The sequence below is a fragment of the Lipotes vexillifer genome, unplaced genomic scaffold (assembly GCF_000442215.2).
Source record: "Lipotes vexillifer unplaced genomic scaffold, Lipotes_vexillifer_v1.1 scaffold942, whole genome shotgun sequence".
In the NCBI taxonomy this organism is placed as follows: Eukaryota; Metazoa; Chordata; class Mammalia; order Artiodactyla; family Lipotidae; genus Lipotes; species Lipotes vexillifer.
In genome coordinates this window covers 773513-783497 of record NW_006798282.1, presented here as the reverse complement: position 1 = coordinate 783497, position 9985 = coordinate 773513, and the positions used below count along the sequence as shown (strand labels likewise).

At 59.4% G+C, this 9985-nt stretch overlaps 1 protein-coding gene across 1 annotated transcript in view; it reads left to right on the top strand.

The window, feature by feature from the left end:
• The first annotated feature begins 5643 nt into the window (after positions 1 to 5643).
• The window catches only part of MYL3 (myosin light chain 3), a 6719-nt gene continuing 2377 nt past the window's right edge, over positions 5644 to 9985 (top strand). The window contains exons 1-4 of the mRNA XM_007470258.1: positions 5644 to 5862; positions 8104 to 8131; positions 8268 to 8417; positions 9236 to 9409. Of these exons, the coding sequence (XP_007470320.1) occupies positions 5728 to 5862; positions 8104 to 8131; positions 8268 to 8417; positions 9236 to 9409 (487 nt within the window). The 5' untranslated portion in view covers positions 5644 to 5727. The remainder of the gene's footprint in view (positions 5863 to 8103; positions 8132 to 8267; positions 8418 to 9235; positions 9410 to 9985) is intronic.

Here is a 9985-nt window from a genome sequence, read left to right as displayed (position 1 = left end):
GGGCAGTTCAGAGAGGCCGCAGGCCATGCTGGGGGATGGGCTGGGCCCCTCTAGAAGCTAGACCAGCAGGCAGAACCGGGAAGCCAGGGCTAGGGCTGCACCTCACTCCCTTCCCTTGGACCCCGGCTTCCGGCCTTTGTCTTCTCCATCCCTTTGCGTAGCATGTTGGCCCACCCTCCTCCTATCCCTCGCATCTCAGACCCCTCTGCCCCATACCTCACCCTTTGAGAGCCTTTTTCCCACTCCCATTCATCTTGTCAGCACCCCCCTCCCCTTTCTCATGCACTCAGACTTTCAATCTACCTCCTTAGACCAGCCATTGAGGGCAGGGATGATGACCCCCCAGGCCAGGCCCCTGAGAGCAGAGCACGCCCCTCAGATTGGGCCCCTGAAGTCAAGGCTGTGCCCTCCTTCTGTAAGGGAACAAGCCTGGCCAACAATGTCCCCCACCCTGTCCCCCATGAGACACTGGTCCCTGGAGGCTCCTGCCTGCCCACCCCTCCCTCATCCTCAATTGGGCTCCCAAATATAGCGGCCGTGGCCACAGCTGGCCAGAACACCACAGCCCCAAGCGTCAGTCCTGGGCCGGGATCAGAGGGGCAGGAGCTGATTATAGGTCCCTGGGCCAAACCCAGGGCTTGTCTGCCAGCCCACTGGGCCCTGACACCCCCACCCCCAGAACCACAAGGTTGGAGCATCTGGTCCCCGTCAGCACAGTGGGCAGAAGGAGGGGCCTGAGGGGTGTGTTTGGCCTGCTGAGGACAGAGTTGTCTGTGTGTGGCATGGGGGTGGCGAGGACGGGCTCATCACTGCTCAGGAGCAGTGACTGTCTTTCGAACTCAGGATCACTTTGCCCCACCCATGGCCATTGTACAGATGGGGAAACTGAGGACAAAAGGAGCCAGGACCGGCCTGGGTCACAAGAGCATATGAAGTCTCCTGCCTCCCCCTTGGCCACTCCTTCCCATCTTTCAAGGCCTGGGGCTGTGCCTCCGGGAAGCAGGCCACATCCTGTTGGTGGCAGAGCAGCTCTGCTGGGAAGTCCTCCTTGGAGTCAGACTTTCACCCAAGGCTCCAGGGGCGTGGGATGGTGCAGAAATTCCTCTCCTTCTCTGGGTCCTCGTGGCTGCCTTTTGCCACCTCTATCCAGAGTTGCTGGGCAGCTCCTGCCCCTCTTGGGGCTTCAGTCCCCTCATCTGAGCAGTCGGGCAGGAGCTAGTGGCCCCGTGTAGGGTCTGTATTTATGGGCGTGTAGTGGTGAGTCCACATCTATGTGGATACACGCTTGTGCCCTGGTGGGTGAGCTGCAGCCCATGGGCCTGCCCATGCCCAGATGGGGTCCCCAGGACCTGCTGCACAGCAACATTTGACCTACTTCTAAGGCTCTGGGTCTGGCCCAGGCCACGTTCTTGACTCCTCCGGGAAGTTTGGGCCTGCGTCCCAGCCCGAAGGCTTTGGGCAGGAGGGGCGGTCCTGGGCGGGCCAGGGCAGTCTGAGCAGCCTGCGGCCAGGGGGACAAGGGCACGTGGGGAGCCTGACCCTCCTTCCCTGACTTTGGTTCCTGGGCCCAGGGGATAGCCAGGCCTCGTCTATCCATCCCTCTCCTCGCTCCCCACCGTTCCCTCCATGTGGCCACCGTATTCTGAGTTCCCCAAATTGGCTCTGACAGGATGAGGGACATTCCTCATACCCCTCTGAACACTAGCAGGAAGGTCTGCCAAGCACTCACCCCTGCTGTTAGCCAAGAGCTAACCCCTCCCCTGCTCCACCCTTGTCTACACAGGGCAGGAGGCAGTGCCCATTTGGAAAACCAGCAGCCCCTGTCCTGGGTCCAGGGTCTGGGGTCTAGGTTTGGGTTTACGGGCCTGGAGTCTGGGTTTAGAGTCCTGGGTCCTGGGCCCTGGGTCTTGAGTCCTGGATCTGGATTCTGGCCTTAGAGTCTTGGGTCCCGGGCCTGCTGTCCAGGGCTTGGAGTCTGGGTTGAAGGTCTGGCTTTGGCTTCCTAGGTTTTGGAGTCTGGGTCCCCAGAGCAGAATCTGGTCCTGGGCTCTGAGTTCCAGGATCTAAGTTTGGGGTTCGGATTCTGAGGCCTGAGTCTGTGGTCTGGGTTTGGCGTTCCAGGTTCCAGATTTGCAGTCTGGGATCTGGGTTGGGATCCTGGTTTCTGGGGTTTGGGTTCAGGATCCAAAGACCAGTTCCTATCCCTTTTACGCCCCCTGCTGGCTGGTCCTCATGGTCAACTCGCTGCCTGTACCATCTGGTCGTCCCTACCACTTCAGGCTCTTGAGAGGAGTCTTAGCAACGGATGGGGAGTGGCATGAAGAGCAGGCCTGCGTGGAGGGAGGCGGCAGGTGGGCTGAGGGGCAGCGATGGCTGCATTGCTGTCCGGGGTTCCCCCGGCAGACACAAGTACTGTCAGTCAATCCGCAAATCTCCCCTTGCCTTACTCCAGAGATGGGGTTCAGCAAAGCGTTCCAGTCCCCATGTGAGAGGTGGGTAAATTGAGATGTTTGGGACATTTGCTCATCTGACATTTATGGAGTGCCTACTGTGTACCAGGCTCTGTTCTAGACCCTACGGATATATAGCCATGGAACACCAAAAACTCCTCCTATGCCAGCTGACATTCATGAGAGAGGGGACACACATAAGAGGCAAGATAACAGGGAAACAGCTCATTTTAGGGTGTGCAAGGATGGGGAGTCCAGCTGAGAGGCAGGGCAGAGGGAGCAGGTCCAGGGTAGTCTGAGGAGGCTTCTCGTAGGAGGTGACAACTCACTGAGACCCAGAGGTGACAAGGAACAAGCCATGGCCAGGGTCCCAGACAAGGGCACCAGAGGGAGGAAAGCCTCTGCAAAGGCATGGGGGCTAGAAAGAACAAAGAAGGAGGCCAGTGTGGCCAGGGGTCTCCTGCCTCTGTTCATGGGCTCCTCAGAAGTCAGGGCCCACAGTTTCCTCAGGTGGGGGAGGGGGAGGCAAGGTGGCTGCCCCCAGAGAGGGCTCTGGGATGTGCTGTCTGCATCAGACTGGGCCGCAACTCAGACACTGGAGCTGGGGGAGTCAAAGAAGAGGGATCCAGACCCCTGTCTCTCCCCCCAGGCTCTGCCAGGATCTTGTCTGCTGGGCTGTCATTCCCAAGGGGCATGGAGCCCAGGCTGGGACCTGGGAGAGGGAGGTGAGTGCCAAGCCTTGTGTGGCTCGTCTTTGCTACCCAGTGCCTGCCTCTCCCTGTCACTAAGTCCCCTCTCCTGTTCACCTGCCTGCCCACCTGCCCACCCCTTAATTTCCTCCTGTCCTCGACAGGCATGTTGCTGGCAGTCAAGGGGGGTGATCCCTGCAGAGTCCCTGCTGGGGTCTGGGCATTAGTTATGGGTTGAGAGTGGCCCTGTGGGGTGAGCCTAGGGCACTGCTGCTCCCAGGAGCCAGAGCTCGGACAGTCAAAGGCCCATCTGAGCCCCGGGGAGGGAGTGGAGGATGGCTCTGTACACGGCGTCCCCACTATAGGACCATATCTGCCCTGTGCTCGAGGGAAGAGGCCCAAGACACGCCCTCACCAAGCAGAGGAAGATGGCTCTGTGTGGCTGTAGCTGGCTGCATGAGTCTGCAAACCTGGGAACCAAGCCTCAGGAGGCCCATGTCACTCATCTACTCCTGTTCCCACTGATGCTGAGTGGTTTCCAAGGGATGGCAATTGTGTGTGGATGCATCAGTGAGATCGGGGTTCTGGGCACCCCTGTGGATGTCCAAGGCTCTGGGCCTCGGTTTCCCCCATCAGGAGTGAAAGGAGATTGGGTGGTGTCTTGTTGGCTGTGCCTGTGCCTGTGGCTGGTGGGAGCCCTCGAGGGTGTCCAGAGGCAGTTGTCCTGAGGGTCAGCAGGTCTGGGGCCCTGCCCAGAGGTCTCTCTCTCTCTGTGTGTCCCCCTCTGTCTGCCTTCTCCTCTTGTGGTATTTCTGGATGGTCTCTGAGGACCCTCCTCCAGCCCTTTCTTTCTTAATACGCTTGCCAAACATCTGGAAGAAAAGTGAAAAACTTGCCTCTACCCCAGCGCCGGATGTTGTCAGATTTCCAGATGTGGGGTGTTCTGCCCTCCAGATGAGGGGAGGAATGTCCTGTGTTCCAGCTAAGAGGGGACCCAGCCCTGTCCCTGGACTGCTGTTCCCCTCACCATGAGGGTGAGAGGGACCTGGGCTCAGCAGGGGGACGTTGGGGGCATCCAGGTAGAGGCCCAAGTGAATCTTCACCTCAGGCTCCACCCACGGTGCCTCCCTATACCTGGGAAATCCCCGGGGGCCAGGAGAGGGGGCAATGCCTCTGAAGTTTCTATCAAAGGCTCCAGGCATTTAAAAATAATAGGGAACACCTCCTTCCCACCCACCGGCACAGACACTGGGCAAGGAATGGAGGCCAATGTGTTTGCAAGATGTCCCCACTCTCCGAGTTCTGTGCCTGGAAGGGCCTTATGCCACCTCAGCCTTCCCTCCTCCCCCCAACTCCTGAAATGGTAGACCAGCCAGGCTGCCCTCTGTCACTGCCATCTGGGGTGGCATTGTGGGTAGGAACTGGGGGGGGGGGCTGTACCCTAGACTGGGCACCCGGGAGGCAAACCTCTTCCAGTGCCCTGGGGTCCTTCAGAGAGGCCGACCCTCTCAGGACCCCACCAAAAGTGTCAGCAGAGGGCAACATGGGGCAGTGGAAACAGCTTCCTGGAGGAGGGTGCAGTGCGGCCGAGCCTTGAATGCTGCAAGCAGAGGGGCAAGGGCAGAGGGTACAGTGTGTGCAAGGGTCTGGCGGGGAGCAGGCCCTGGGGTGTGTGGGGAAAGTGGGTCGCAGGGAGCTGTGGAAGAGGGGCAATAGGAAGTGAGGGTGAAACCAAGAAACCGACCTCAGGGTCAGGCAGGTGCTGATGCGGGAGGCTGTGGAGGCTGCTTGGCTGTTGAACTCGGCTGGGTGACCGCCCTCGAGGGAGCAGACCCCATCCTACTGCCATTTAGGGTGTTCTCAGAGATGGGCTGCAGCTGCCTGCGAGCCATGACCAGACACTCACGCAGGCATGATAAACACCCAGACACAAACACACAGAAGCAACAGCCGCGGACTGGAGTAGGTCATCCCCCACGTGGACACAGACCCTCCCACCACAGATACACAGAGACCCCCTCTGCATACAAACACCCAGCCAAACGGAGACAACACACATGGACACACGCAGACCTCCCTCTCCCCCTCCGTGTAGACACACGGGCACAGACACATGGGAATTCGATGCACAGATGGGAAGTTTAACTCAAGGGGTGCCCAGTCCTCCTGCCCCCAACACAACACACAACACATGCTCGGTGCAACCTTCTGCACCCTTTCAGTTTATTGACCTGCTGAGGGGCAGCAGGGCCCCTGCGTGTGTGCGTGTGCTTTTGAGGGTGTGCGTGTGGGCTGAGCACTGACCGCTGTCCTCCCCTCCCCCGCTCTCTCCCCAACAGGTGATTGGGAGGAATGGAGAGCCCTCCCTCTCCCCCACCCATTCCTGAGACTGAACAATGCCCCCCCAGGCCCCAAAATAGCCCCTGAGCCTAGCCAATGTCCTTTTATGGCTCTGTCCCCATTGTGCCCTGCAGGGGTGGGGCTGGGGTCATGAGGTGTCCGGGCAGGATAAAGGCTGGTTACGGGAAGGCTCACCTACCCGGCTCTCTGCTTCCTTCTCTCCACGTCCCTCTCTGCTTACAACCTCCATGGCTCCCAAAAAGCCAGACCCCAAGAAGGATGAGGCCAAGGCAGCCGCCAAGGCAGCTCCAGCTCCCACACCTGCACCCGCACCTGTACCAGAGCCCCCCAAGGAACCTGAGTTCGATGCCTCCAAGGTCAAGGTGGGTGTGGGAGCTGGGTTTCCGTGGGAAGGGCAGGGGAGGTCAGTGAATCCCAGAGTGGATCTACCCCGTGGAAGACCAGGCTCCAGAAAGTGAGTACTGAACTGAAGCTGGAAGCTTCTGGCATCAGGAGGGCTGCAGCAGGAGGGATGGTGGTCAGACATCAGGCAGGACTCCCCCAGTGCTGCTGAAGGGACTATCTTTTTGGTGGTTGGAAACTGACTCTCCCTTGTCCTTTTCCCTGGACCTCACATCCTTGGGGAATCCTGGACCTGCCTGTGCCCCTCATCCCCGCAGCCAGGCAGGGATCTTTCTTGTCCAGCTGTGGGGTCTTAAGTCCATACTAAGTTCCCCAGGGTGGACAGGGTGGGGAGTAAAGGGAAGCAGGGCTCCTGCCCAGTCTGGGTCACACTCACCCCTGCCAAGGTCTCTGAGCCCCAGAGCTGGTGGGGCCTCAGCTTTGAGCTGGCCATTACTGAGCCAGTCTGGGTAGGTCATGGAGGAAGCTGGTCTTGGAACTGTGACCAGTGGCCCCAGGAGCCCTTCCCCGGCTTGGCTTGAAAGCCTTTCTCAGAGTCTAAACCTGGAGAACGAGCCATGACTCCCACCTGCGGCATCTGCATAGTGGCACGTACCCGTGTCCTGCCCGTTGCCTGTTCTCGGCTGGCCACTGGCCACTGCTGCCCTGGCTGCTGGCTGAGGAGCCCCATGGAGCCCTCCCAGCCCTTCACGGTCCCCAGCAAGACCTGCAGCCCATCTGCACAGGTCCATCTCCATTCCTGAGCCCTTCCTGGAGGCACCTACCTTGTCCCTCAATACACGGGTTCAAATCCCAACTCTGCTCCATTCCCATCACTGCTCTAAGGCTTAGTTTCCTCAGCTATAAAATGGGACAATAAGTCCTCCTCACAGGCTGTTGGGAACCACTCATGGCAAGTGCTCCCTGGAGTTGACTCTGACTCCTGACCATCCCCAGACCCCAGGTTTAGTGTCCCACAGGCCCCCTGGTGAGGGTCAGACAACCCTAGGGCCCAAGGTGGCATTGTATGGTCTCACCGGATCCGAGGCTGCACAGACTCCCCTCTGAGCAGAGGAACTAGTGAGGCCTCTCCTGTGACCCCTGCAGAAAGCTGTGCCCGGGGGCCCAGGGCCCGTAATCTCAGCAGGCTTCTTGGTGGAGAGAGCTCTCGGTGGGGGGCCAGGAACAACAACTTGGTCTTCCCAACACAGGGTTAAGCCAGAGGGTTGGGAGGGACAACGCAGCAGGGTGACAGGGGCAGGATCCCCCTCTGCACTGGTGTGCACTACTGAGGTTGGTGGAGGGGACTCCAAGGGAGCAGCAGTGGGAGAGGCGCCAGTCAAGTCCCCCTCCCCCAAGCTCCTTTCCCTTGTGCGACCTTGACCTTGGGGCGAGTGACTGCAGTGATAAAAATAGACCTGGTATCCAAGTGAGGAGGGGGAAACCGGGTCCCAGGAGGCCTCCTGACCTCAGGTGGCCCTGATGTGGCCTCAGCAAACACTCAACCGCTGGGCCCTGGCCCCCTGCTGTGCCACGCTGGGGGCTGCCCTGCGCTTACGGATGGGACTGTGTAACACGCAGGCGTAGGCAGGGCCACGTGAGTGCAAGTGCCCAGTCTTGAGGGCTCTGTGGGGGGCAGACACATGCAAACAGATGCACACACAGGTGTGTGAATGCACATGCACATCGCACACACACCCCCTCCTGCAAATATGTTCTCATGGCGACAGGGCTCTCCAGCCTGCCCCCTCGCCTTTCCTTCTCCCGCCCCCGCCCTGGTGAGATGAGGCCTCCCATCTCACTTATGTGGACAGTCCTGCCCACTGGGCCCCAGGCCTGGCAGAGCTGGCAAAGCCAGTCTGTGCTTCAGGCACGTCTGTCCAGGACCAGGGGCCTCAGGTAAGGCCCACCCTGGGCTGGGGATTCAGGGCATCAGGCCTCCCTCCTCACCACTTCCCCTGATGAGGCCTACCTGGTGTCAGGGTCTGGGCACTTGCAGACCCAAGGTCCTCAGGTGGGATGGCGGGAGGGGTAAGGAGGCAGGAGGGAGTCAAGGTGGACTGCAGGAGGTCCTGGGCAGTGGAAGCTGGAATCCTGGAATGTGGACGGGTTGGGGCAGCTGAGGGGTTGAGGCCTGGTCTGGGCACGGAGGAACCAGGAGGACGCCTGGCCCCATCCTCTGAACCAGACACTCAGAATCTTTGGGGGGGGTCTCCTTTCAGATCGAGTTTACACCGGAGCAGATTGAAGGTGAGTGGGGGTTTTGAGCCAGGGGCTGCAGGGTTGGGGTCCAGGTCCCCCAGGCTGAGAGTCCTCCCCTGCAGTGTGGGGCGAGTCGGGGAGGCTGACTCTAGAAGTGTCCGCAGCTCACACCCTCTCCCGGCAGAGTTCAAGGAAGCCTTCATGCTGTACGACCGCACACCCAAGTGTGAGATGAAGATCACGTATGGGCAGTGTGGGGATGTCCTGCGGGCGCTGGGCCAGAACCCTACACAGGCCGAGGTGCTCCGAGTCCTAGGGAAGCCAAAGCAGGAAGGTTGGTATGCCCAGCCTGAGATGTCCCCATTAGTGCCAGTCCCGGGGGACACCACCAGGGTGGGCTGCCATCGCTGGTGGGACAACATGGGAACTCCCCTGCTGTGCATTCTCCTAACATCCTCCCATTGTCTGGAGGAGGACCTGGAGGCCAGTCTCAGGTGATGCTGACAAGGTGACGAGCAGTGATGGTTCCTATACCATCTGGCCCCATGCCTATTTGCCAGGCCTCCTGGTCGTAGGGGACTGACAGCAGCACGAACTAGCTTCAGCGGCAGGTGTGAGGGGAGGCCAGGGTGCGCCTGGCCTCAGCATCCCATATGCTCTCCCTGTCCTTCCTGGCCTCCTGGGCATCCCTCTGTGGGGCAGGGCCAGCTTCCCTCACCACCATGGCCAGAGAGGGTTGCCTGCTTTGCCCCAAGGAGGAGTGAGACCCAAGCCCTCGCCACAGGTACAGAAGTCCCAGAGAAGGTCTCTGATCGGCCCAGCTGCTCTCGACCAATCACAGGTGTGGGGAGAGCGGGGTAGATAAGAAAAATAGAGAGACGCTAGCGAGAACTGCTCCCCCAAAGAAGAGCAGAGGTGCTAGTCAGAGCCCACTGTCATGCCACTGTCCTTGTGAACAGCAAAGGACAATGTAAATAATGCATTTCTCAGTTGACTGTAAAGTGCCTTGTGATGGTGGAGTGCTTTGTAAATGACAAACTGGTGTAGAGTGCATTGGGAGCTTGGTGAGGGCAATAGCTCCTCATTGCCAGACACAGGGGAGGGATGCCCATCTGCCCCTCAGGGCCTGATGCTTGGGCCATCTCTCCTCAGAGCTTAACTCCAAGATGATGGACTTTGACACGTTCCTGCCCATGCTCCAGCACATCTCCAAGAACAAGGACACGGGCACCTACGAGGACTTTGTGGAGGGGTTGCGGGTCTTCGACAAGGAGGGCAATGGCACGGTCATGGGCGCCGAGCTCCGCCACGTGCTGGCCACGCTGGGTGAGGGCAGCCTCCTCCCCACCCCACTCTCTCCCTCCTGGGGCATCCGGGGGAAACCACTCTGTCACCCACCGGGCCTGTTTCTCACTTGTGAAATGGAGGGTGATGCAGTCAAGGTGCCTCGATGGCAGGAGACAGAAATGTGGGGAATTTAGAAATTTAGGTGGGGAATAAAGAAAGCCAGCTGGTGCAGCTCACAGAACTGGAGGGGGATAGGAACAGCTCTGGGGACAGGATGGGGCAGGGCAGTACATCCAGGGGGATCAATCCAGTCCTTGTGTTCATTGCCTCAAGGTCAAATTCCAGAGCCGGGGAGGTACCGTGCCTGCCTCTTGGGCATCTTGACCCCCACTGTCAGGTGCCTGGCTGGCAGGAGCGTTCCTTTCTCAAAGAAAAGTTTTCCTACAGCAAATGTTCATTGAGCACCAACTGTGTCTGCGCAAAGTGAACTTTTCCCGTACCAGACATTTACTGAGTGCCTACTGTGTGCTCAGCCCTGTGCTGGTCTCTGGGGATTTGTGTGTGTGTGTGTGTGTGTGTGTGTGTGTGTGTGTGTGTGTGTGTGTGTGTGTGTGT